At 51.1% G+C, this 25,833-nt stretch overlaps 4 protein-coding genes across 10 annotated transcripts; 2 read left to right on the top strand and 2 right to left on the bottom strand.

Annotated features, from left to right (window-relative positions):
* Nucleotides 1–165: 165 nt before the first annotated feature.
* On the bottom strand, nt 166–7,264 carry CA9 (carbonic anhydrase 9). 3 transcript variants are annotated; one of them, XM_047698743.1, is made up of 11 exons: nt 6,297–7,245; nt 5,445–5,474; nt 5,000–5,170; nt 4,692–4,834; nt 4,523–4,615; nt 3,235–3,301; nt 1,521–1,678; nt 1,170–1,314; nt 990–1,016; nt 480–561; nt 166–396 (listed from the first exon to the last, which is right to left on the bottom strand). In XM_047698743.1, the coding sequence occupies exons 1-11, from the start codon at nt 6,676–6,678 to the stop codon at nt 330–332; spliced, it is 1,365 nt and encodes a 454-aa protein (XP_047554699.1). In that variant the 5' UTR covers nt 6,679–7,245; the 3' UTR covers nt 166–329. The 3 variants fall into 3 exon arrangements, with proteins under 3 accessions (XP_047554699.1, XP_047554702.1, XP_047554700.1); XM_047698746.1 differs by lacking the exon at nt 5,000–5,170 and having other exon boundaries at nt 6,297–7,251; XM_047698744.1 differs by lacking the exons at nt 166–396; nt 480–561; nt 990–1,016; nt 1,170–1,314; nt 1,521–1,678 and adding an exon at nt 2,593–2,973 and having other exon boundaries at nt 3,191–3,301; nt 6,297–7,264.
* Nucleotides 7,265–12,448: 5,184 nt separating this feature from the next.
* ARHGEF39 (Rho guanine nucleotide exchange factor 39) lies at nt 12,449–17,502 on the top strand. The gene is given in 10 exon segments (XM_047698747.1): nt 12,449–12,968; nt 12,971–13,113; nt 13,313–13,407; nt 13,671–13,791; nt 14,045–14,163; nt 14,778–14,848; nt 15,089–15,217; nt 15,386–15,615; nt 15,871–15,959; nt 16,120–17,502. Coding segments are annotated over 10 exon segments (1,134 nt in total). The 5' UTR covers nt 12,449–12,847; the 3' UTR covers nt 16,136–17,502.
* Nucleotides 16,780–19,534, bottom strand: CCDC107 (coiled-coil domain containing 107). 2 transcript variants are annotated; one of them, XM_047698760.1, is made up of 6 exons: nt 19,367–19,534; nt 19,125–19,279; nt 17,504–17,564; nt 17,321–17,411; nt 17,113–17,225; nt 16,780–17,031 (listed from the first exon to the last, which is right to left on the bottom strand). In XM_047698760.1, the coding sequence occupies exons 1-6, from the start codon at nt 19,470–19,472 to the stop codon at nt 16,823–16,825; spliced, it is 735 nt and encodes a 244-aa protein (XP_047554716.1). In that variant the 5' UTR covers nt 19,473–19,534; the 3' UTR covers nt 16,780–16,822. The 2 variants fall into 2 exon arrangements, with proteins under 2 accessions (XP_047554716.1, XP_047554717.1); XM_047698761.1 differs by having other exon boundaries at nt 19,125–19,276.
* A 2,032-nt stretch (nt 19,535–21,566) lies between these two features.
* SIT1 (signaling threshold regulating transmembrane adaptor 1) lies at nt 21,567–24,279 on the top strand. 4 transcript variants are annotated; one of them, XM_047698765.1, is made up of 5 exons: nt 21,571–21,782; nt 21,902–22,037; nt 22,120–22,178; nt 22,296–22,357; nt 23,311–24,279. In XM_047698765.1, exons 1-5 carry the CDS (start codon nt 21,734–21,736, stop codon nt 23,524–23,526), a joined length of 522 nt encoding a protein of 173 aa, XP_047554721.1. In that variant the 5' UTR covers nt 21,571–21,733; the 3' UTR covers nt 23,527–24,279. The 4 variants fall into 4 exon arrangements, with proteins under 4 accessions (XP_047554719.1, XP_047554721.1, XP_047554718.1 ...); XM_047698764.1 differs by lacking the exon at nt 23,311–24,279 and adding an exon at nt 22,449–23,237 and having other exon boundaries at nt 21,578–21,782; XM_047698763.1 differs by having other exon boundaries at nt 21,567–21,782; nt 22,120–22,357.
* The last annotated feature ends 1,554 nt before the right edge of the window (nt 24,280–25,833 follow it).

Here is a 25,833-nt window from a genome sequence, read left to right as displayed (position 1 = left end):
AAGTGCCCAGAAGGAACCAGCCCTTACTGACACCTTGATTTTATCCCAGAAGATTCATTGTGGATTTCTGACCTCCAGAACTTAAGAGGATAAATTTGCATTACCATTAGTTTGTGGTGATTTTTAAAGGCAGCAATAGGAAATAAATACACCATCCTCCTGATTTGGGGAACAGAGCTGCCTCCCATATATTTTATTAACATTTATTTTAAAAAATATTTGGACCTTAAAAAGAAAGTGGTATAAAGGGTAGGATAGGACAAAGTCTCCAGCTCCCCCTCAGATTCTTCTGGCTGGCTTCTCTGCACATTCTCCAAGTTCCAAGGCCTCTAGGCAACAGTCTCCGTGACCTCTGCTGGGTGGTAGCTAACATTCCCTTTGGTCCCACTTCGGAATCTACACAACACAAAAGCCCAATCAGAAAACTCCAATGTGCATGAAACTGTTCTGGACTCATCGAGGGAAGTGGGCAGGTATACCTTTGCTGCCTTCTCATTTGCACAAGGAAGGCGATGCTTGTGACTGCAAAGAGGAGGCCAAAAACCAGGGCCAGGATGTCACCTGGAGGGAGAGGAGAGGCTGCCTCAGGGTGACGAGGAGTCTGTAGGATTCCCTCAGCCTGCTTCAGTGTGTCCCCACCCTGCCCCCCCAGGTTCTCCAGCTGCCCTCAGTGTCAGAATCCAGAAGAGGCCCACAAAGGAATGGGGTTGGATACACAAGAAAGAATAAGATAAGCACCTCTTTTTCTTACCTGAAAGCAAAGTAAAAGAGGTTGTTTGAGAAGGAGGATGCTAGGAGATTTCTGTAGCTTCATTCTAATTAACTTTTGCCCTGGGGACAGTGGAACCCCCTCTCCCTTGATCTGACACTCTATCTAACTGGGGTTGGAGGTCTGTTTTGCAGAAAAGAAGAAGGGGTAGGAGTGGTCCTAGCTCCTGAGGCTGAATGATGCCAAGGGGTCAGGGGCCAGAGATGGGGCACAGACTCACCAGCAGCAAGGCAGGAATTCAGGTGGACTGAAGAGGAAAAGGACACATTAGAACCAGGGTCTGTGACTGCCAGTGACAGACACAGGCACAAATGAAGACACATGGGAGGATGACGGACCTGGGATGGGGGGTGGGGGGTGGGGCACGGGGCAGGGCACTATGGGTCCCACAAAGCTGCACCTGGCTCAACAGTCCTGGGGCTGCTCTCTGTTTCAGTGACGAAGGAGGCCTCGATTATTCGCCCATTCAAAGGCTGCCTTGCTCGGAAGTTCAGTTGTAGCTGAGAGTCATCAGGTCCCCACAGGGAGCCAGAGAGGGTGTGGAGCTAGGGAAGTCAGGAGACAGCGGTGGGGGTAGGCTCATGACAAGAAAATGAAATGGTCACAGGCCTACTCACTGCCAGCACTCAGGGCTTCACCCGCTCTGTCCCCCTTGTCCCCCATTCAGGGGCTTCATCTCTTTATCCACCTTGATCACATCCCTACACCCCTTTCCCCCACATCCCTTGTCACCACCATGCCCCAGCCCCACCTGCTTCGCACTCAGCCTCACTGTCTGGTTGAACACAGTCCAGATGACCCCCTGGGCGCAGGGGGGTGTGGTTAGAGACCCCTCATAGCGGAAGTAGCGGCTGAGGTCAGAGGGCAGCAGCGCAGATACATCCAGGCCAGGGACCCAAGTCTCTGAGTCTGTGGAGAGGACCTGTGCCGGAATCCCACCTGGACTGCTTCCCTCCAAAGCTCTGGAGTATAGGGATACAGTTTCACCTCCCAGAAGCCAAGCTGATGCAACTTCCTGAGACCACTTCTTCACTAAGTGTGTCCCTTCCCATAACTCAGCACAAGACCTAACTCAGAATAAGGTAAAAAGTCTATGGGGCCTCACAGAGTGAAAAAAGTGCTCCCAAGGTCCTCCCTGAGTCTTCACTCTTATTCTGCATACTATGATAACATGCTGAACTACAGATTTAAACCCAAAATGAATCAAAAGGAAAAAATGAGGGGGTGCCTGGGTGGCTCAGTGGGTTAAGCCTCTGCTTTAGGCTCAGGTCATGATCTCAGGGTCAGAACCACCCCCATCAGGCTCTCTGCTCAGCAGGGAGCCTTTTTCCACCTCCCCCCACCACACCCCTCTGCCTGCCTCTCTGCCTACTTGTGATCTCTCTCTCTGTGTCAAATAAATAAATAAATTTTTTTTAAAAAGGGGGGGCGGAAATGAGCAGAGTAACTTGTAAGTAAATATAAACATTTGAAACCATAAAAAACAGACACAAAACTCAAAAAAGCACAGTTCCCTCTAGTTTGGTAAAATGTAAGTTCTGATAGTGAGGTTTAAAATTACTTAGAGCAAGGGTGCACCTGGGTGGCTCAGCGGGTTAAGCCTCTGCCTTCAGCCCAGGTCATGATCTCAGGGTCCTGGAATCGAGCCCCGAATGGGGCTCTCTGCTCAGCAGGGAGCCTGCTTCCTCCTCTCTCTCTGCCTGCCTCTCTGCCTACTTGTGATCTCTGTCTGTCAAATAAATAAATAAAATCTTTAAAAAAAAATAAAATTAAAAAAATAAATAAATAAAATCTTTTAAAAAAATAAAATAAAATTACTTAGAGTGACTGAAAAGGCAAAGATTTCCAACAAAAGTACAACTTTAAATATTTGATGCTTATGGAGGAGAAATAGAGAATTTTCAGAAAAAATTTAGCTCTCTGGACTCAGCCTCTGAAGTTCCAAATACTTTTGGGGGGGGCTTGTTTTGCATCTTCTTTTGGTTTTTGTTTTGATTTGGGGTTTTGTGGAGTTTTGGGTTTTTGGGGGGGTGGCGTGAGGTTTTTTGTCTGTTTATTTTGGTTTTTAGCCATAAAGCCTGTGGGCCTCTGCTCAGCTTTGTAATTATTGTCAAGCTCACAGTCAGTTCACACGTTGGTTCCCTGCCTGTGGGAGGTAGCCCATCTCCATCCTCACGCCTGAGGGTTCCCAAGGACAGTTCTTTTTTTTTTTTTTTTTTAAAGATTTTATTTATTTATTTGACAGAGATCACAAGTAGGCAGAGAGGCAGGCAGAGAGAGAGAGAGAGAGAGGGAAGCAGGCTCCCTGCTGAGCAGAGAGCCACATGCGGGGCTCAATCCCAGGAACCTGAGATCATGACCCAAGCTGAAGGCAGAGGCTTTAACCCACTGAGCCACCCAGGTGCCCCCAGACAGTTCTTTATGAACAAGGGCATTGAGGGTAGTGGCCAAACCAACAAACTGACCTTCCTCAGTAATTTCTTCCAAATGTGACAGCAACTGCTCATAGGCACTGTTTTCTTCTGGACCCTCCTGGGAAATGATAGTTCAAGACAGGATTTTACAGGTATCCAAGGTCATGGCTGGAGGCCTGAAGGTGAGGTGGGCTTCCCATACTCTGGGAATGCTGGGAGAACACAAAATCTTGTGTATTACTACTCAGTGGGTTTACTTTTATTTGCAAACGAATTTAACCTGCTTGGTGGACTGATTTTCAATGGTAAGTTGGAGGAGAAGGTGGGTCACTTTCCTAGGATAGGAAGCCTCCAGTGACCTGGGTCCTACTATCTTTTCCAGTCTCACTGATCCTATGTCCACATACACACTCATGGTCTCCCCACCGAAAACCATAATAACCTTTGCATTCACATTTCCTCTACATTCACCTGAATAATTCATGTGTTTGCCTTTGGAGCAAGGACATGCTATCTCAGAGGCACTTCTCTGAACTTTGTGCTGTTGAGGCTGGCGTTAAAGAGTCAGTAAGGCAGGGCGCCTGGGTGGCTCAGTGGGTTAAGCCGCTGCCTTCGGCTCAGGTCATGATCTCAGGGTCCTGGGATCGAGCCCCGCATCGGGCTCTCTGCTCAGCAGGGAGCTTGCTTCTCTCTGTCTACTTGTGATCTCTCTCTGTCAAATAAATAAATAAAATCTTTAAAAAAAAAAAAAAAGAGTCAGTAAGGCAGTGACAGAGCCTAGAAGGTATCTCACCATCTGTCCATTTTACTAGCCTCTTCTAATCACTGTGTATGTAGCCTGGATCCATACAGGTCCAAAATGTCACTAAATACTTCTCTAGACTTCACTGCATTACACAAACTGGAAATTAGAGGTTACAGGAGTATTCAAGAAAATTACTCTTCCTGGCGTTCCCCCCGCCCCCACCCCGTTCAACAGCCATTCCCCGAGTGGATATATTCTTACTCCACATACACTGTTGGCTCTGCATGGAACATCTTTTCTTTTCCACTACTGAAGGCTTCAAGTTTGCCCTCCTCTGTGAAGCTTTCTCTGACCACCTCGTTTACTCTGTGCCCTTTGTATCAGCCTCCCCCACCGGCTGTAGGCGGAGCCACGGTTTTCGGAATCCTTTGTGTGGCTCAGCGCCTGGCCTACAGGGCGTGTCGAATGAATTAATGAGTGAATGAGGACCGCCAGGTGCCAGGGTGAGTGTGCTAGGATGGGATCTCTGGGGTCAAGCTACAGTGAGCCCTGGGGCGTGGGGAAGCAGGGGATAGGGGTGTCCCGGGCTGGTACCTGAAGAAAGGCGGCCAACACTGCCAGCCCCCCGGGGCGCCCCAAGGCCTCATCAACTTTGGCAAATGCAGTGCTGAGGTGAACCACATGGATCTGGAGAGAAAGAGGGTAGAAGTGGGCAAGACCCCCGGCCCAGCGCCCCCCCTTCGCCTCTCCGCTGCGCGCTCACCTCGGCTGGGAAACGGTGGCCGTCAACCGTGTGCTCCGAGCCTGGGCGACCCGCAGCCCCCCAGTGCAGATGCAACTGCAGGGCCCGGTACTCCCGCCCGGGACCCAGGGCCATCTCCAGCCCCGGAGGCAGAGTCAGCTGCACTGCGAGGGAAGAGGCAGGTGAGCCGGGAGGACCAACCTACCCGGAAGGGCCAGCCTAACTCCCAAGCACCCGCCTGGCGAGCCCTCGGCTCTGGACCCGTCCCTGTACAGCAGATACCTTCCCCGCCTCCTCCCCGGGTATCCGCAGCGAGACCCCTCCCTCACCCGTGTGGCCATTGTTGCGCAGGCGCAGTTCTGGGAGTTTCGGGAGCTCAAAGCCCAGGAGTTCTGGGGGTTGCAGAGCCCGGCAGAATGCGGCGAGCTCTGGGCGGATATCTACCGGCGATTGGAAGCGGCCTGCGCAGGCTGGGGACACCTGGGGCCAGGGCGGGTCGCCTGGAGTGAGAGAGTGTGGACCGGCAGTCTGGTGACAAGATCAGAAGTAGGAAAGCGGGGTAGAAAAAGGGAGGGAGGGGGTGGAGTGAGAAAGCATGGGGCGGGAAATAGAAATCAGGGATGTGGACAGAAACAGGGAGCAGGCTGAGCGTTGGGGACTGTCAGACATGGATGCAGTGGGTGGGACACCCAAGATCAGAGTTCGGGATGGCTGGGGGGTCAGATCAGCAGAGCAGGGTGCCCAGGCTGGGTGTGCAGGGGGTAGGTGTCTCACCTCCATAGCGCCAATGACTGTGGTCATCCCCTGCATCAATGAGAAGAATGAAAAGCCGGTCTTCAAGCCCAGTCCCTCCCCAGCGGCCAGAAAGAGATGGATCCCCCTTACTAGTAGGGGTTCTCCAACTCAGATGTCTTACAGGGTCATAGCAGGTAACCAAAATACCTAACGTGGCCAGATATAAAGCACAACAGATTGCAACCAAATGTAACACCATAGCTTGGTAGACCAAAGATCCTACTGGTCTCAGAGATACCAGTTTGCAACCGGTGTCTTTGTAAAGTAGGTGGGGGGCCTCAGTCCCCAGGCCCAAATCAATAGACCCTCTTCTCTTTCTCCTTGTCTCCAACTCCCTTCCCAAGGTTCCTGGTTTCTGAATTGAAATACCAGGTTCCCCTACTTGCTATTCCCTCTTCCCAGGTCTTCATCTCTTCCCAATTTCTTCATCTGTAGACTGAAGATGAGGTGATCTCTACAAGCCCTCTGGCTCCTCCTCTGCTCCCCAACCACCCCTGCCATCCTTTCTCTTCTTTTCCCTCATATTCCTACTTCTCTCCACCCGTCTTCTCTCCACATTCTGCATCTTTCTCCTCTCCAACCTCCCTTTTTTTCTTTCTCATCTCTTCCTGCTCACCTTGCTCCATCTGTGCTTTTTGTCTCCCCATTCATCCCCTTCTAGCTCTGAAAGGGGGAAGGGTCTAGTGGCATGAGATCCCCTGGGGATGGGAAAGACTACTGTCGGAGTACAGACTCCATTCCTTCTCTGAATAATCCCTGCCTGGGCTGGAGTTTAGTGTGGGAAGGACAAATCTCCTGGAGTCTAGATTTGGAGGGCTGATGGCCACTTACCTTTGTTGTGCCTGTAGTCATTATTCTGGGAGCCTTGGGGGTCCCTGGGTGCCTCAACAGTAGGCAGATCCTCTAACTTGAGAGAGTCCTCTTTTCCTGGTTCAGTCTTCATTCCAGATGGGTCCTGCTCTCCAGGTGGGTCCTCGTCTCCGGGTGGGGCCTCTCTGGGTAGGTCCTCTTCACTGGGTAGGTTTTCCCCGTCCAGCTGGTCATCTTCCCCAGATGAATCTCCTCCCAACCCAGGCGTCCCCTGTATACGGGACAGGCTCTGGGGATGGGCAGGCACCAGGAGCAGCAGTGCAAGCAGCAGTTGCAGAGCAGGGCCCGGAGAAGGGGCTGGGATCGACAGAGGGAGCCAGGGTCTGGGGCACAGGGGAGCCATGTGGCTGACTGTGGGGTGTCCCAGACACGGTGTGTACGGGCTGTACGTGCATCGGAAACAGGAGCTGGATGGGGGAGGAGCAAGCCTGGAGGGGAGCAGGCTGACTCACAGAGGGCCCTTTTGTAGAGATCGAGCCAAAGTCCTGTGGGTCTGCCTGGCCCTGTGCCCCCTCCCTGATACCAAAGCCTGAATGGGGGTGGTGCGAGGGGCAGGTATGTGTACAGGCAGGAGGTTATCGGGGTCACAGGCTTAGCCTGGAATCCAAGGCACCACCTGGCACTACACAGGCTCCCCCTGGCACCGCCCAGCTGCTCACCAGCCAGCCTCAGCTAACCCTGGCCTGCTTCCCAGGCCCAGGCAGAGAAGGGGAAAGACAGGGAGTTGGGGCCCCCACAGCCTCTGGCTGAGAGGGGAAGCAGCCCATGTATATATCCCTGGCCTAGCCAGGGAGCAGATAAAGGGGTAGGACAAGCTGCTGGGGAAGCCTGGGAGCGGGAGGACAGATAGGTAGGTGGGAGGCAAATCTGAGTATAAATGAAAAACTGAGTGGGGCACCTGGGTGACTCAGTCCTTAAGTGTCTGCCTTCTGCTCAGGTCATGATCCCAGGGTCCTGGGATTGAGCCCCGAATGGAGCCCCCCATCAGGCTCCCTGCTCGGTGGGAAGCCCACTTCTCCCTTTCCCACTCCCTCTGCTTGTGTTCCCTCTCTTAGTGTGTCTCTGTCAAATAAGTAAATAAAAAAATCTTTAAATGGAAAACTGAGTATATGTAGAAGAGGGACTGTGATGACTTTACAATAAATTTATTTTTCATCATATTATACATCTGCTCGAAAACCTTCATTGGCTTCCATCTGCCCATCTTCTTCCTCTAGTTGACTTTCAAGTCCTTCAAAATCTTACCCAAGAATCCTTTCCATTTTATCTCCTACTATTCTCCCTCATACTCCAGCCAAATTAAAACATTCATTTCTCCCCCCAGACCTCTGACCACCTTTGTTTGTCTAGTTCTCACTGCTGGGAATACCATTCACTCTTATATTTAACAAAATTTATTTAGCATCTACAATGTCCAGCACTGGGCTATGGACTAAATGTACAGAAATGAATAAGACACAATCCCTGTCCTAAGAAGCTCACTGTCTAGTGAGTGAGGGCACAATATTCAGTAGAGAGAGATTAATTCTGCCTTAGAAAGTAATACAGACGTAAGCAAAATCTGATCTGGATTTTGGAGAAGTAGCAATTCAATTGCTAAAAACAATGGGGAGAATGGTATTTTGTGCAAAGGAAAGCCATCAAGTATCTTGTGCAGGAGAATGACAGAATCCAATTCTCATATTAGGTTGTGTTGAGTGCTGGTGTGGAGCATGGATTTGAGGGGGAGAGCAGGTACAAGGAGATGAAGACTGAAAGGACCCTAAGAATGGACTTGGGGTTCCCAGTATGCCTGTTCATTTGAGAAACAATGAGCCTCCCCTAGGGATGCAGCACTGAACTAGAGAACCACCTCTACTGTTCTGTAGCTCACATTCTAGTAAGGTCCCCACAGCTTCAACAAACCAAAAGAGAATAAGGCCATCTCAGGAAGTTCCTATCTGGGGCTAAATTCAGTAGATATGCGCCAGTATGATTGTATGCATTAGAGAAATATGTTGAAATATTTCTCATCCTGGGGGCGCCTGGGTGGCTCAGTGGGTTAAAGCCTCTGCTTTCGGCTCAGGTCATGATCTCAGGGTCTTGGGATCAAGCCCCACGTCGGGCTCTCTGCCTGTCAGGGAGCCTGCTTCCTCCTCTCTCTCTCTCTCTCTCTGCCTGCCTCTCTGCCAACTTGTGATCTCTGTCAAATAAATGGATAAAATCTTTAAGAAAATAGTAAAAAACAAACAAACAAACAACAACAAAAAGAAATATTTCTAATCCTGTTGAGAACTAGTTCCTAGGTTCAGGGCACTCCTTCTACCTCCCTCTTCTCTGGGGACTCTACTGATCTCTTATCTAAAGAGGTAATGCCTAGGGCACCTGAGTGGTTCAGTGGGTTAAAGCCTCTGCCTTCAGCTCAGGTCATGATCTCAGGGTCCTGGGATCAGGTCCCACACTGGACTCTCTGCTCGGCAGGGAGCCTGCTTCCTCCTCTCTCTCTCTGCCTGCCTCTCTGCCTACTTGTGATCTGTCAAATAAATAAAATCTTAAAAAAAAAAAATAGGGGCGCCTGGGTGGCTCAGTGGGTTAAAGCCTCTACCTTCGGCTGAGGTCATGGTCTTGGGGTCCAGGGATCAAGCCCTGCATTGGGCTCTCTGCTTGGCGGGGAGCCTGCTTCCCTTCCTCTCTCTGCCTGCTTCTCTGCCTGCTTGTGATCTCTGTCAAATAAATAAATAAAATCTTTAAAAAAAAATAGGGGTACCTGGGTAGCTCAGTGGGTTAACCCTATGCCTTCGGCTCAGGTCACGATCTCAGGGTCCTGGGATTGAGCCACGCATCATCATCGGGCTCTCTACTCAGCAGGGAGCCTGTTTCCCCCTCTCTCCACCTGCCTCTGCCTACTTGTGATCTCTCTGTCAAATGAATAAATAAAATCTTTAAAAATAATAATGATGATAATAATAATACAGAGGTAATGCCTGGGGCGCCTGGGTGGCTCAGTGGGTTAAAGCCTCTGCCTTTGGCTCAGGTCTTGATCCCAGGGTCCTGGGATGGAGCCCCACATCGGGCTCTCTGCTCCGCAGGGTGCCTGCTTCCTCCTCTCTCTCTCTGCTTCTCTGCCTGCTTGTGATCTCTGTCTGTCAAATAAATAAATAAAATCTTAAAAAAAAAAAAAAAGAGGTAACGCCTGGCACAGTAGAGCCCAGCCAGCTTCCACTGTCATGAATCAGTACTTCTGTACCCGCTACCCTGTAAAATAGTTTTACTGTCTGTCCTAAGTCCCTCCTATGATTCAAGACTTAGCTCAAAGGCCACCTCCTCCACTCTCTTCCATAGGAAGAGATTTCTGGTGCCTCTGAACCACCACAGTTCTTTGCCTACCCTTACTAATAACCTTGCCCACCATCCAAATTATATTATGGTGATTTATGACATTTTATCTGCTCTAATAGCATTGAGTTCCATAAGGGCAGGGTCCAGTATTTGATTCTTTTATTCACCAACCATTATGGAGCATTTTTCTCTCTGCAGATCACCTTGCCAAGACTTGAGGAAAACCAAATCAACTAAGATGGCTTCCCTGCCCTCAGGGAGTACATTGTCAGATGACTTGTGTTTGCCAAACCACAACTGTTCCAAGAGCATGAGGTCACATTTTTACAGCACCCCAAATTATCTGCCTTGTCAGATTAACTGTCAGTGTATACCAAAACTTGCACAGAGCTGAACAATTGCTGTCCTCCAAGGAGGGAGGCAGTCTAACAATCCAGGTTGCTATTTCTGGAGCCAAATTAAGAGCCATCCATGGAAATCTGATCCAGTGTGCAATGTGGAAGGTCAGCTTATTGTCTGGGTTGGCTGTGATGTCAGCACCTTGGTTAGACACTGACACATGGAGGGTACATGCTAGTACCGAATTGGATGGACTTAGACAAGACAGAATGTAGTAATGACAAGTCTAGTTGAGGTGGAAGAGGTCATGGGCAGCCACAGTAGACAGAAGCACCATGCTGTATGTGTGGAGATCTTTCTCCAAGACCCATCCCAGCTTTACTTCATTTTCCCTCTTTCCAAATGTTCTTCATATTTCCATCGTTTTCCTTTTTAGGTCTCTGTCAAGATTTCCTGGTACACTTCTCTGTAGCACTCTATGTCCACCTGCCTCCCTGTCATCTCAGCTGCTTTTAGTCAATGTTTCAGAGCCTAGATCCGTGTCCATGTGCAGGTCTCTCTCTGTTTCAGCCTTTTAATTTTCCAAATGCCATTCTCCATGCTGCCATCTCTTTCTTAAGCACTCTGTTTCTGTGTGTGACTGTGTCTCTGGTCTGGGTGGGGAGTATAGACTCTGACCCTGGATCATGCTTTTGCAGCTGGGAGACTGCCAAACTCTAAGACAGGTTCGAGCTCCCAGAGTCTTACTCTGGGAACTTTCCCAGGTTGGGACATGGTGTACTCAGGACCAACTGACTGGGGCACCACCTGCCTGTGCATGGCCTCTCTGTGGTGTTTATGGCCAAGTCTTTGGTCATTAGGGTCTGTGCCTTCAGACATTTAGGGCCATGTTTCTGCTCATCCCAGGGCTGCAGAAGAGACTCATAGTGATATAGATTACTGTGGGATTATCTGTCCCATTTTGCCATGAACTCCTGGTGTGGACTGCCCCACATTCACTGAAGAGTGTGTAACTAGTCCTCACCTATATGGTATCATCAGTTTCCTTGAGTCCAAGGTACAGTCTGACCCAAACTTTCTCTTTCCGCCATCCAACCCTTCAAGTTGTTTTTCCCTGGTCTAAGTCCAGCATTTCTCCTTAGAATTCTTAGAATGTCAGTGAGCTAGAGGGGACCTCAAAACCCTAACAGTACCCTGGTTTTTGTCTTGGGTTCCAAATTCCTAGAGTTCCACAGTGGGAGGAATGCAGGGTCTGAAAGTTTCTTAACATTTTGGTCTTTAATATTATTTTTTTTCTGGTTAAAAAGTAATGCATGCAGGGCACCTGGGTGGCTCAGTCATTTAAGCAACTGCCTTTGGCTTAGGTCATGATCCCAGGGTCCTGGGATCAAGCCCTGCATCAGGCTCCCCTGCTTTTCCCTCTCCCTCTGCCTGCCACTCCCCCTACCTGTGCTCTGTCAAATAAATAAATAAAATCTTAAAAAATAATAAATAAAATGTAACGCTTGCATGCTCCAGCAGAAAACTTGCAAAAAGGAGGAAAACATTAAGAGAATTTTAAAAATCACCTTATTTGTCCCATTCACCCCTTTAACCTCAGCGATCCAGTGCCTGACACAGATTAGGTGCTTAAAAAAATATTTGTGGAGTGCATTAACTTCAATCCCATCACCCAGAGATAACAACCACAACTACCTCTTGATTGCTTATCCTTCCAGTCCTATATATGCTATACCTAAATGGGATCATATTGTACAGCTTTGTTAGCCTGGTTTTTTTGGTCTTGGCAATATACTCTGCATGTTTTTCCATATTGATAGGTTTTTTACATTTGTAATGCTTTCATATTCCTTCAAATAGCTGTACCATAATTTTCCTAGCCAATTCTCTACCACTGGACATTTAGAAGGCTTCCAATTTTATATCATTACAAACAACACTGTACCACCCATTCTGGTATACATATTTTTGTTCACATATCTGTTTCTTTAGGGTGCATTCCTAAAAATGGAACTTCTAGGTGATAAGAGTAAGCACATTTTTAAAAAAAGATTTTATTTATTTGACAGAGATCGCAAACCGGCAGAGAGGCACGCAGAGAGAGGAAGGGAAGCAGGCTCCCTGCCCAGGAGATAGCACGAAGCGGGGCTCTATCCCAAAACCCTGGATTCACGACCTGAGCCGCCGGCAGAGGGCCCAACCCACCGAGCCACCCAGGCGCCCCAAGAGTAAGCACATTTTAAGACTTCTCATACATACTGGCAAAATGGCTCTGCCAATTTATCCTCTAGGGCTACTGCCAATTTCTCGAAAGACCTAACGAAGTAAGGAAAATCTGGTCCATTTTATCTTTGACGGGGTAACACAGACTAATCAACTACAAGCTTGAGCCTTTGGCCAGAATTACAGCAGTTCTGACCACCACGTTATTGACATTTGCTGATCAGGAGCTAATGGGCTGTCAGGTTTTGGATCAGTATGAAAGGAAAAAACGAGTTAGTAACTTAAAACCTATAAACTTTTGTCCAAGGGCCAAAACATTTCAAGCCTTGTGACCCCTGAGGTTTCCTAGTAGTGAAAGCACTGGGGACGACTGGACCCCAGATCTGGCACAGGCCCAGGAGAGAATATGTACGGTAATTATTGCCCCCTTCCTAATTTTACAGATAGGATACTGAGGTCCCGCTGATGTCTGCTTTCCAAGGTCCAGACTACAGCCCCAGACTACAGCCTCCAGAGGAGGGCCACCCACATGCCTCACTCAACGCTGCCTGAGCTGGCTTCTCGCACCTGCAGCGCCGCCCTGGCGGTAGGGCAAGCGTAGAGACTCAAGGCCTTTCGGCGGGCCGCCGCGCATGCTCCGTCCTGCGCGCAGCCTCCCGGCGCCAGGGGGCGCACTCCTCTCTCTGGCCCCGCCCCCGGAGCGGTTGGGATTTGAATCTCTGGCGGGCTGCGGCCAGAAGAACCGACCCCTCAGCCTGGCATGGAGAGATGGGGCGCCAGCGGACGGTGCACAGTTCAAGAGCAGCGTGCCCGTTGGGAGCGGAAACGCGCCTGCACTGCCCGGGAGCTGCTGGAGACCGAGCGGCGCTACCAGGAACAGCTGGGGCTGGTGGCCACGGTGCGGCCGCGCACGCCCTCCCGTATGGGGCGGGGACCCCAGGGTATGGGAGGGTCTCTGCGAGGTCGGTGATCCCGAGTATAGTGGGTCTTGGGCCGTCCGCTTGCATTTAGGGAGCTCAGGCATTCTAGTTTCTAGCAGCGGCTTGGCATTAGCCTCCTCTTCCGGCAGATTATATACCCGTACTCTCCTTCCGCAGTACTTCGTGGGGATTCTGAGAGCCAAGGGCACCCTGAGACCAGCAGAACGTCAGGCCCTGTTTGGGCCCTGGGAGCTCATTTACGGCGCCAGCCAGTGAGTAGAAGGGGCGAGAGGAAAGAGAAGAGGGGGGGCCTCGCCTCTGGCAGAGCCCGAAGCTTGGAGTCGGGGGAGACCCAAGTTCATATACGGAGTCTGCCAGTTACCTCAACTGTGGTCTTGGCCCAGTGCCTTACCCTGCCCCACCTTCCATCTGTAAAATGGGATAATACCACTACCTCCAGGGCAAGGTTATGAGAATTCAATGAGGTGGTGCCTGAGTAGTTGTTGGACTGCTTTTACTATCCTCACCCACGCAGAGAGCTGCTTCCCTACCTCGAAGGAGGGCACTGGGGACAGGGTCTGGAAAGCTTCTGCCCCCACCTGGAGCTCTACACCCAATTTGCTGCGAATGCAGAGAGGTCCCGGACCACCCTGCAGGTAACCCAAAGATAATCTCAAGTTCTTCCCCTTTTGCCCCATACATTGCCTCTTCCTCTGGAGCTCCAAACTTCACTCATACTGTTCCTACATTTCTACAGCCCCGTAGGTGTCCCCCATCTCTCCAAAGTTCACTGTAGGGCTTCTCTCAGGAGCACACAGTTTACAGAGGGCTGGGGGGTGTGTACACAGATGAATACAATATAAGGAGTGGCTTCTCTCCCTGCTGCCAATCCTTTCCCTATCACTCCAGGAGCAACTAATGAAAAACAAACGTTTCCGGAGGTTTGTGCGACTTCAGGAAGGCCGCCCTGAGTTTGGGAGCCTTCATCTTCAGGACCTGCTCCCTCTGCCTCTGCAGAGGCTCCAGCAGTGAGTAAACTCACCTGGATTCAGCCAACCTCTCTTTTCTGGGTCTGTATGATCCCTGCTCTCAGCTTTGTGGGGTTTATGGCTTCTGTCCCATTGCCTCTCTCCTGGGACCAACCGCTCTTAAAAACCTCTTGCAAGAGTAAATGTGAACCCACTGGAGTAGCTGGAGTCTGCAGCTCAGGCCCTTAGCTAGGAATGTGGAAGTCAGTACTGAAGTGAGGGGGCCTGTAATAGAAGCAAGGTATGGAAGAGTCTGTTGAGATGAGAGGTTTGCCTACCTTAGATTTCTGTTCCTGGGGATGTTAAGAGCATATAGTCAGGTTGTCTCTAGCATCCTCCTTGGATGGATTAATTTTCATTAATCTTGGTAACTAGACTCCCAAATCATGGTCAGTCTGCTCCTGACTCTTCAGTGTGGGAAGATGGAAGCAGAGGGCCATGTGGGGTGAGCCCGGGTTCTGAGTCCCAGATGAAAGAGAGGGATGCAACCATCAGAAGCAGGTCTTTCCTGGCCTTGCAACTAAAGTGTGTGTCGGGAGCGATCTGTAGGTCAGGCAGAAGGAATTCTGCCCAACTCTACTTCCCCTCGTGGACTTCCAACTGTCTAATTCCAGGTATGAGAATCTTGTTGTGGCTTTGGCTGAAAACACAGGTCCCAACAGCCCTGACCAGCAACAGCTCACACGTATGTTCTTGCTCCTCTGAAACACAGGCAGGAGGCTGCCTCTCCTGTTCTGGTTCTGCCCTCTAACAATGTCTGGTATGTCCCTATCTTCCACTGACATGTAAACAACATGCCTGTTGCCCTGCCTGCTCTCTCAGAGGTTAGACCCTCACCCTAGTCCCCTCCAGAATAGCCTTTCCTCACCATCAGTCACCCAAAGTCAAAGCTGTACCAGGAGTGGGGTGGGGGATATTGTTCCAGGGGCTGCCCGGCTGATAAGTGAAACCGCCCAGAGAGTCTACAGCATTGGTCAGAAACAGAAGAATAACCAGCACCTCCGGCGTGTTCAGGCTTTGCTAAGTGGCCGCCAGGCAAAGGGGCTTACCTCAGGTACTGCACGCTCCCCTTCTCTGTGCCCCACCCCATCCCCAATCCTCAAACTCCCCTTTTCTGTATTGCCAGCACAAATGCCCTATTTCCTTAGCCTCCCCTTCTTTCTGCTCCCATGGATCATGGTCCTGGAGCTGCACCAGAATAACAGCTCTCCCCCCACCCCAGGTCGCTGGTTCCTACGCCAGGGCTGGCTATTGGTAGTGCCTCCCCATGGGGAACCCCGGCCCCGAATGTTCTTCCTCTTCTCCGATGTGCTCCTCATGGCCAAACCTCGATCCCCACTGCACCTGCTGCAGAGTGGCACCTTTGCCTGCCGTGCCCTCTACCCCATGGCACAGTGTCAACTCCACAGAGTCTTTGGCCACTCAGGAGGCCCTTGTGGTGGACTGCTCAGCGTAAGTTATGGGCGGGAGCCCTAGTTCAGTAGGAGAGGCTCAAAACAGGCCTCGAATGCCTATGTACTATTTATCCCCTTGGCCTAGGCCCAGGCCCCCTTCAGAGGAACTAAGCCACCTGCATTGAGATGGGGGGGGTTGGGGTTCATCCCTAGTTCTCACCTCAGCCCTGAATTACCTTCATGGAAACAGCAAGGCCTTCAGCTTTAGCCTGGACCTTTCTGAGCCCTGCACTAAGTGGTGATTTCTCCCTAGCTGTCCTTTCCCCATGAGAAGCTACTGCTTATGTGCACAGACCAGGAGGAGCTGTTGCACTGGCACCACAGTTTGACTCTGGCCATCAGGTAAGAGTGCTGTGATGAGGCCCATGGGCCGGGAGCGAGCAGTTCTAATCCTGTCTCACATCTGACACCTGCTAGGCTGCCCCACCCCCAAGGCCATGGGTGATTTTGTCTGAAGAGAGTGCTCATGCCAGTGCCTGAACTGACCATCTTCTCTCCACAGCAGCCAGAAGAACTAGAAGAATCTTAATTCCAGAACCCAGTTTACTTGAGAAACAAGTCAAAGTCAGAGGAGTACAAAGAAATCTTCAGTACTAACTAAACAAAACACACACAACACTTCATGGTTGGAGAAGGGTCATTTCGGGTTTGCTTGGGACCAAGCCGTGCCAGCTCATCTGACCAGCCCTTGAGAATCAGGAAACCAAGTCCCACCCTGGTGAAGCTCTGCTGAACCAGCCCCTTCAATGCAGATGAGGGAATTTAGGACTGATTAAGCTCAGTGCTGGGTCCCTGGGTGGTCGTTTATCAGGACTGCAGCCTTGTAAACATGGATGTTTTTATGTTGAATACAGTTTCTGTAATTTATTTTCCCACTGCATTTTAGTAAACATTTTTTTTCTTCCCCTTTTTGGAAAGGCCTTTCTGTCTCAGCTCTGCAATAAGGGAAAGAGAGGTGTTTGTGCCCTGAAGGCTGCCCTGCTGGTGGCCTCAGGAATACAAGGAAAAGAGCTGGAGCTCCCTCTCTCTCTCAGCTCTCACACTGGAAAGTGGCCTCTTTTTATCCTAATAAGGGAAGCTTTTCAGGAAGGCCCAGTTGTTCTTGGGCACCTAGTATGGGTGTGTATAGGACCAGCTGGAATAGAAAAAGCACACAGGAGTGTCCAGTCACAAGCACAGACTTTGTTTTACTAAACCTTCAGCGGTCATTTCTCCTTGCCGGCGGGGGCTGTGACTGCAGCCCTTCCCACAGCCTTGCTGCATCTTCTCCTTAGCCCCTGCTCCACTTCCCAAAGAGTAGCTAGGTTTCTTGTCTCTGTGCTCCAGTGTAGGGGCTCCTCCCAGGCCTGACTGTCACCAGCCTCCGCCGCCTCCTCTTCTATACATAAGTCCTCAGGAAAGGGTAGGCTGGCCTCTGTGAGGGGAAAGATCAGGGATATTCCTATCTCAGAGACTGTCTCCACCTCCACAAGACTCACACCACCCAACCCTTTACCTGGTTCTGGAACGTCCACACCCTTGTTTGGCTTGCTGTCATTTAACAGCTGGTGGATGGTCTGAAGCTTCATATTCAGAAGCTCTTGCTGGGCTCCAGCCAGGGTAGTCACACTGTAGAAATATCCACTCAGAGGCTAGCCGATCTGTCGCCACCTTTTCCACCTATCACAAAGCTCCCCTGGCCACAGGGTCACTGCTCTTCTTACCGCTCAAAAAGGGGGTCCAGCTGGGCCATCAGATTGTTCAGGTGTTGCTCTGTCTGGGCTAGCTGTTGTGTCAAATGGGCCAGCTGTTGCTCTGGGGGTAAAGGAGAAAAGGAGAGCAATGGTTATTTGTATCTTCTGTGGTCCTGTAATCACCTACCAAATACAGGCTTGTGCAAAACCCACCTGACTGTGATGATTCCTTCTTGCCTTCCTCCTCCTGGAGAACTGCAGCCTCATCTTTCCCCTGATGAAATAGAAGAAAGAGAGGGCTAGCCTGCAGGAACAAGCTTCTCCATCACCTCCGTCTCCAAAGCCATGAGAGGAGAAGGATAATTTTGAAGTCGAGAAAGCCATGGAGATTTTAGAGAATTCATAATCACACCTAGTCTAGCTCCTCACCTGGGATGTGAAGCAACATGTCAGTATGCCCCCACACGGGGTCATTCAGTCTAATGAGACACTCCCAGGAATGAGCATCTCTCTCCAGTTTGATAAAGCTCTGGTTGTTTGTTTATACACAAAACCAAAAACTTTCCTTTATGTATCTTCTTTCCATGTTGCCTTCCAAAACCATGTCTTTTCAACATGATAGCCACTCAGGAATTTGAAGACAATGGTCTTTGCCCACTCCCCTTCCCTATGTCTTCTCTGGTTTAATATCTCTAGTTTTACTCAGTCGCTGTTCATTTGATATGGTTTTCTCTGGTTGCTCTATTGGGCACATAGTGTTCTTAGAAGTAGTTCCCTGAAGAGAATAAAATTCTCTCGAATGTTCTGATCAGAAGATGAGATGCAATACCTTGTTCCTAGCATTGCCTGGGGAAGTGGGTTTCACAACACACGACTGAACTTTATTATTCAACTAATAAACTGCTGCTAAGTTATATGTTTCTTCCAGATAGTACTTGGGTCCACAAATATAATTTATTATTGATTCTCTTTAAATTTCATCGTGATAGTCCCTCATCATAACCTGTCCAGTCTATTTGAAATCATGACTAGCTATCCCTTTTAATTTCATATCCCCTCCAAATTGGTTCAGCCTTCTACTTCCTAATGCAAATAAGTAATCAGGCCAGGTTTGAGGATAGAGCCTTGGAAGGTATTTTCCATTCCAACCATTTCCATACACTAAAATCTACCGTCATTTTACATTTCAGGGCCTCCTTTCTTTTTTTTTTTTTTTTTTTAAAGATTTTATTTATTTGACAGACAGAGATCACATGTAGGCAGAGAGGCAGGCAGAGAGAGAGAGAGAGAGGAGGAAGCAGGCTCTCCACCGAGCAGAGAGCCCGATGCGGGGCTCGATCCCAGGACCCTGAGATCATGACCTAGAGCCGAAGGCAGAGGCCTTAACCCACTGAGCCACCCAGGTGCCCCCAGGGCCTCCTTTCTAAGGAGAACATGAGACTAGGGCCTTCCATATTGTGGCTACAGCAACCAACATTTTGTGCCAAGACTAGAATTTTACCAGCAGCCACACTTCCGTAGTATGGACACATACTTGCTGGGTTCAAATCCCAGTTACTACCAGCTCTGCGTGACTTTGAGCAAATGACTTAATCTCTTCATTGGACTGTTGGGAGAATTAAATGTGGTGGTCATTATTTATTTACAATTTACCAAGAACGCTTCACATCTGCTACCTCGCTGGATGCTCAAAATAACCCTCTAGTGTTGGAAAGCCAAAGAACTACCGTCTCCGTTTTACAAACTGACGAAAAGAAGTGTCTTGTTCATGGTACCATAGCGCCCCCATGGGAGATTCAGGCCCGGAGCATCCCCCCCCCTCGTCTTCCCGCACCTGCAAACACTTGTACAGCACAAAAGCCACGACAGCTGCGGTATACAGCGCCCCCAAAGGCAGAGCTCCCGCCCGGGCCCGCTCTCGCTGGTCCTTGGGCGGCGACCGTCGCCGGGGTTCCGTGGCCTCAGGGCCGACCTGGGCATGGCCCCCTGCTGAGGACGGCAGAGGTGGGTCAGTAGAGCCGGGGCCTGGGGACCCATGGGCAGTCTTAGCCTCCCTCCAGAAGCCCTCGCTGATACCTGGGTGTGCCCGGAGGTCGGGGCTGGGGCGGTCTCCGAGGACCCCGGGCAGTGCAGACACAAGTAGCAACCCCAGCAAACCCGCAAACGGGACCGACCCCGCCATTGCAGGCCACAGAACGAAGGCCCCAGAGGCGCCAGAGTTGGCCGGGAGTCCCGCTGCGCATGCGCAAGAGGGGCGGTGCGAGGGTCGCGTACCCGGACACGCTGGGAGGTCACGCCCACTTAGTGTGTGGGCGGGGCAAGCTTATTAGCATAGGACCTTGGCCCAACTTTACCAAATGAATTCATTTCTCGTCTATTTAGGAATTCTATTAGCCAGAATGCTTCTAGGAGCCTACAATCTTATAAGATTATGCTAGCAAATGGATTTTATTTCTCATACTCTCAACCTATTCACCCTAATCAAAAAATGCTTAGGACAGCGAACCTTAAAAGAATGATCGTGGCGCTCTCCCCATAGTTCGTGCTGAAGGCCTGTTTCCTAGGCTACAGACGAAGGACTTGTTCCTTATTCGTGCCTAGGGGAAAGTCCCCGGACCCTTCGGCAGAGAGTGCCGCGTGCGCGTGCACGTTGACTTTCCCTGCTTAGCACTGTAACGTCCGCCGAGAAGCAATCCCGTGTGCTTCGGGGGAGCTGAGCGGCGTGCTGCGGGGCAGTCGTCCGTCAGCCTTTCTAGTTACGCAGGCAGTGCGCGCGCCTGTGCGCACCAACCACACGGGGCTCATTCTCAGCGCGGCTGACTTTTAGAAGTGGGACTAATAGACCCTCCCTTGCGGAGGGTCTCTGTTCCGGGTTCTGTTAGCGGCTCAAGGATGGAACCCGCAAGTGGATTAATTCACCCCTGAGTCATTTTCTCCTATGACCTAACGCGCTGCTCATACTCTCTCTCTCCCTCTCAAATAGGTAAATATTAAAAAAAAAACAAAACAAACAAAGAATGAAGAAACAAAGGTTCAGGAAGGTTAAGTAAGTTCATCAGGTAAGAGGCAAGTCAGAGATTCCAAAGCTTTCTGCCTGTCTCCCTATCAGTTACCACATATCACCCCCCAAGCCCCCAGCCCTTCCTTTCACCTCCAGGACCTCAGGCAGCTGGAGAGTTCCCATGTTTCATGTTGCCTTTTAATTGTCTGGGACGCATTGGGTCATCTTCCTAATTAGATCAAGAGCCCTTTGAGGAAAGAAACCATTTCCCACTCACATCTTTATCTCCAAAGCTTGGCACATAAGCAAGCAATCGGCACAGGTGACAAATGAATGAGGTTTATGTGTGCTAAATAAATGAATGAACTAGGAGTGTATCTTCTTATTCTTCCAGAAATGGAGGGGGCAGGGCCAGGAGGAGAGACCCGCAGTCACAGGAGTTACCATAGTCTAACTGATCTAGAGGCAGCCTGGTTGCAGAGCCGTGTAGTCCAAACCTTGACCCTAAGCCAGCTGGCATAGTCCACGATAAGTGGCCCTTGACTGATGGTTGCCTTTAGGGAATTTGGGCCCACTATTGCCAGACAGATCACTGACCTCTGGTCTAAGGAACTTGAAATCCTTCTTCCGCATCGATAGCAGCCCATGTGGTTGGGCTGTATTGAGCAGTGCGGGTGCTCCACTTCCTGAAGGGAACAAGTGCAAAGACATGGCTCAGTTTCCAGGATGTACTGGGGTAGAGGTTTCTTTGCCTCAACTAACCTTTGAGACTGACAGTTCTTGGGACAGTTTGGATAAAGTGGGTCGGGAGGGGGAGAATATAAGTTTCCTCTATGCCCTAAACTATTATACCAGTAATAATGACAATGGTCATCTTATCTCCTACACTCAGCCTTAGGGTGTGATGGAATTTTAGGTACTAGGAGGCCTCCCCGTCTCATTCCTCTTGATAGTATGCTCAGTGAGGAATATATTCTCTCTCACGGGTCTCAGAGTGGGAGGGAAAAGGCAGACACCCTGTGGCAGAGAGGAATCTCTGTCCTAAGGCCTGGCTTCCTTGTCTTGTTGGTCCTGCCCCATGATACGTTGTCTCCTGGGAGTCTTCATGGGCTCACCTGCACAGTGGCACAGAAATTGCAGGTCTGCTTCTCTTCTCCGGCCAAAGAAGGTATGGGGCCGCGAGGGGTGGGGGCGGAAGCTTGGGAGATGCTGGGTGGCGCAGGTGCAGGCACAGGGCGGTGTCTTTGTTCTTTCGCTCATCCCTCCCCTCCCCCTTCCTCCCCGGAAACCAGTGACTCTGCCACCAGCAGTATTGGGGATGAACTGTGGGGGCCAGGCCTGGGGAGGGCTGAGAGTAAAAGGGCCTGCAGCAGCAATCAGGCCGTAAGCCAGGCTGACCCCTCAGCGCAGGGCTTGCAGACTCAGCTCCCAGGTCAGCAGTCATGAGCAGAGGTGCCAACTGCACAGAAGTCACAGAACTGCTAGTGCCCGGTGAGCTGGGCGGGGCAGGGGCAGGGGGAGGGATCACATGGCCCCTTGTCCCACCTGCTGGGACCTGGAGGGCTGGGCTGGGCTGGGCAGTAACAGCCCCCATACCCTGGCGTCCACAGGAATCCCCACTGTGACTCAGGCCTGGGGATTGTGGGCCCTCTTAGGGGCTGCGACGCTGCTGCTTCTCATCTCACTGGCTGCGCACTTGTTCCGATGGACTAGTGGCCAGAACAGAAGCCATCCGGGACAGGGACGGTGAGTAGGGACAACAGAGATAGGTGACTGAGAGTTCCCCCTTACCCAGATGTCCCCTCATCCCCTCATCTCTGTCTTGCAGCTCTGGAGGATCTGTGGAAGAGGTCCCCCTATATGGGAACCTACCTTATCTTCAGACTGGTAGGGAACTGGCAAAGGGGAGGGGCACCAAGGCCATGCATGTCCTGGGTGGGTGGGATGAGGGATGGCAGGAGGAAGAACAAGAAGTGACCAGATTACTACTGTTCCCTATCCCAGGTCGGCTGTCTCAAGAACCAGGGCCAGACCAGCAAGATCCAGCTCCTAGAGACCCCGTCACGGTGAGTCAGTTGTGGCTGAGGAAGGGGGGAGGGAAGGAAGTGAGGGCTTTTCCAAGGGTCCAGTGAACTTCTAACAGCCTTGCATCTCCAGGCTACAGAAAAAGTGATGTGCTATACCAGCCTGCAGTTGCGGCCTTCTCAGGGCCATCTCCCCAGCCCCGGAACCCCCATCAAGTACTCAGAGGTGGTGCTGGATTCTGAGCCAAAGCCCCAGGCCTCAGGCCCCGAGCCGGAGCTGTACGCCTCAGTGTGTGCCCAGACCCGCAGGGCACGGGCTTCCTTCCCAGACCAGGCCTATGCCAACAGCCAGCCTGCACCCAGCTGAGACGGAGGAGCTGGCAGAGTGGGACGATCATCACCCCAGCCTCCTCTGCTGCAGGGGTTACTGCTACCCTGCCCCAGCATGACTGTTTCCCAACCACCCCCCAAAGACAGGTAGTCAATGTCCGGTCACAGGAGGTAATGTTTCCCAAACTTCCCTTCTAAGTGAGGGAGACACTTCAGGGGAACGAGTAGGTCCCTGGTTTCTTGGGGATGGAGGAAACGATCTATTCCCCTAAGGCCCCAAGCTCCCAAGTTACTCACTTCCCATCCTTGTGGATTTTAACCAGATCCTCTCTGTTCCGGCTCCCTTAAAGTCTATAGTTCGGTGTCCGCTCAGATACCGGAAGTGGGCAGTGGTGGAGGGGGTAACCGCCTGAGAGAAGGGTGGGTATTCTCCTTGGGACCCCATAGTCTGGAGGGATCCTGGAACCTAGCGACCCGAGGAACCCAAGCCTGGCTTCTTATCTGAGAACCCTGGCTGGAGAATACCAGCCCACATCCTGCTGCCTGTGTTATGTCCCCAAGTTTTCAAATAAAACTTCTCAGCAAGTGTTTAGATTTTTATCTGGAGGCTTCAGACCTGCAACAGGCGCTACATGGTAGGGTTGTGAGCTTTGCTCTCTGTACAGAGCACTTCTGGGGGCGCCTTGCTGGGGAAGATGGACCAAGAGCGTCAGTGGCATCAACACAGCCAGGGTGAGTGCTGGGGTGGAGGCTGGAGCCCAGCTCAAGCTGTACTTGCTGCTAGATCATCGTTAGAATTTGCACTCAGAGCCACCCCACTCCCATCACCTGGTGTTGCAAGCTCCCCAGCTCCTGACCCACTCTCCCCGTGGCCTCTATGACTGTGCTGTCACAACCTCAAGTCTCCACCACTTCACCCTACGGCTTCTGTAGAGGTAAGTCTGGCTTAATAGACCTTTCTGAGGTTTCAGGGCCAGAAGATAGTGGAAGCCAGGCTTCTACTTCCAAACATCTCTCCTTCCCACTCACAGTCCCAGAGAAAACCAGAGTAGGGAACCGTGCTCCTGAGCCTTACCTGGTGGTCCCAATAAGGCAGACCCTCTACACACACAGAGAGAATAACCCAAATGCCAGATCCGCCTCCGTGGACCTCAACTTGGGCCTCCCTCAGCAGAGGCGCCGGTCGCGGTAGGAACAGGCTGCTGAGGCTGTGTGGGAGGGAAGGTGGCTTTGGGGGCCGGCACCGGATGCGGGGAACCACTGGCAGCGGGATGTGGGGTTCTGAGGATTGCTAGTCTGCAGACCGCTCAATTCCGCGGACTGGGGGACGTGAAAGACAGGTTCTGTAAGAGAAGGGGCTTGGGGTCCCGCCAACCCACTGGGACGAGCGGAAAACTGCAGCCGAAGCCTCAACCACCACCATCGCAGGACTTAACACTCCGCCTTACATCCACTCTGTCCATCTCGGGACCAAACCCGGAGCGCCCCCGTCAGGCACATCGCAGCCTTGCCACGGTCTCTGCGCATGCGTAAAACTGCCCCGCCCACAGCATTCTGGGAAATGTAGTCCCGACAGTTCCCCACCCTTCCTCCCTTAATCTTACCCGCCCCACGAGTTTAGCCCTACCCTTCGCGGAGCCGGGACACTGTGGTTCCCAGAACAGCGTTTCGCGGTTCGCGGGACGTAGGGACTCGCTAGATCTGGAGCTGGATGCGGTTTGAACGTTATTTTCCTTCTGGTCCCTGAAGCCCGGATCTTTTACCTTCTCTCTTCGCTACAACCTTTTAATTTTTCTGTCTTACTCGTCTGTCTCCGAGGCTCGTGCCCTGGCCGAGGCCCTCAGGACTGAAGGCCAGGACTGTGTGGCAACGTTCTAGTTGGTCCCTGCGTCTAAGAAAAAAAAAATTGGGGCGGCCAGCTCCACCTCAGACATCTTCGGGGACCCCCTTGCCTCATCTCTCTAAGCTGGTCAGCTCGTTTCCCAAACACCTTGCAGTTGTCTCCCCTTCTGTAGCTCCAGCGGTGCTTTTCTTAGTGGTCTCCCTTCCCTGACTGGTGTAAGATCCAGCCACTAGGAATGCCCTGTTCCAGGGCGCCTGGGTGGCTCAGTGGGTTAAAGCCTCTGCCTTGGGCTCAAGTCATGATCCCAGGGTCCACGAGCCCCACATTGGGCTCTCTGCTCTGCGGGGAGCCTGCTTCCTCCTCTCTCTGCCTGCCTCTCTGCCTACTTGTGATCTCTGAAATAAATAAATAAATAAATAAGTAAAAAGGAGTACCCTGTTCCTGGCAAATTCCCAGGGGAAGATCATTGGGGGAAGCCATGAGAGCCCTCTGGAGTCTGGAGCCCCAGCTTTCCCCCTCTTCCTGTCATCTCAGCTGGGAGGACTGGGGACAAGCCCAAGATCCAAAGAGGAAGGGCCTTTGGGATGGTCAAATGTTCAATGATAGAAGGTTCTTAAGGAATCACTGGTAGGGGCACCTGGGTGGCTCGGTTGTTAAGTGTCTGTCTTCCGCTCAGGTCATGATTCCAGGGTCCTGGAATCAAGTCCCGCATCAGGCTCCCTGCTTGGCAGGAAGCCTCCTTCTCCCTCTCCCACTTCCCCTGCTTGTGTTTCCTCTCTCACTGTGTCTCTCTCTGTCAAATGAATAAATAAAATCTTTAAAGGGAAAAAAAAAAAAAAGGAATCACTTTTAGGTGGAGAGGGGGGCCTATGAAGCCATCCAGCCAAGACCCCCCCCCCCCCATCTTTGGCTTTGCTCTGTACTCTGTAAAGATGAGTCTAAACTTCCAAGCTTGTTTTGGCTTGTTTTGGCTGTAAAGAGGGAAACAGAGCTGGGACATGGAAAGAGACCAAGTTGTAATGACTTCATTTGGAACCTTGGATCCAGACATGCCTAGAGCTAGATCTGCCTCCTGAACTTTTTGGTTATGTAAGCTAATGCATTCTCTTTTTTGCTTAAGTCATTCTATGAGGGAAAGATCAGCACACTAGAGCCAGCAGAAGATGCTGAACCTCTGAGATCTTCCCTTATTGCTCAACTCCTCCACCAGCCCATCCTCTGCTGACTTATTTAAATGAACTATAATGCCATTTGACCCTCAAATATTTCTGCTTGGTGTGTGCCTCTTGCCAGGCTTTTAAATTTCTAGAATTCTACAGCTGGGAGGAGGCAAATCTGGCCCAAA

Source organism: Lutra lutra, chromosome 13, assembly GCF_902655055.1.
Source record: "Lutra lutra chromosome 13, mLutLut1.2, whole genome shotgun sequence".
Taxonomy (NCBI): Eukaryota; Metazoa; Chordata; class Mammalia; order Carnivora; family Mustelidae; genus Lutra; species Lutra lutra.
Note: the sequence above shows the minus strand (reverse complement) of the source record. Positions and strands in the feature narration are given on the sequence as shown.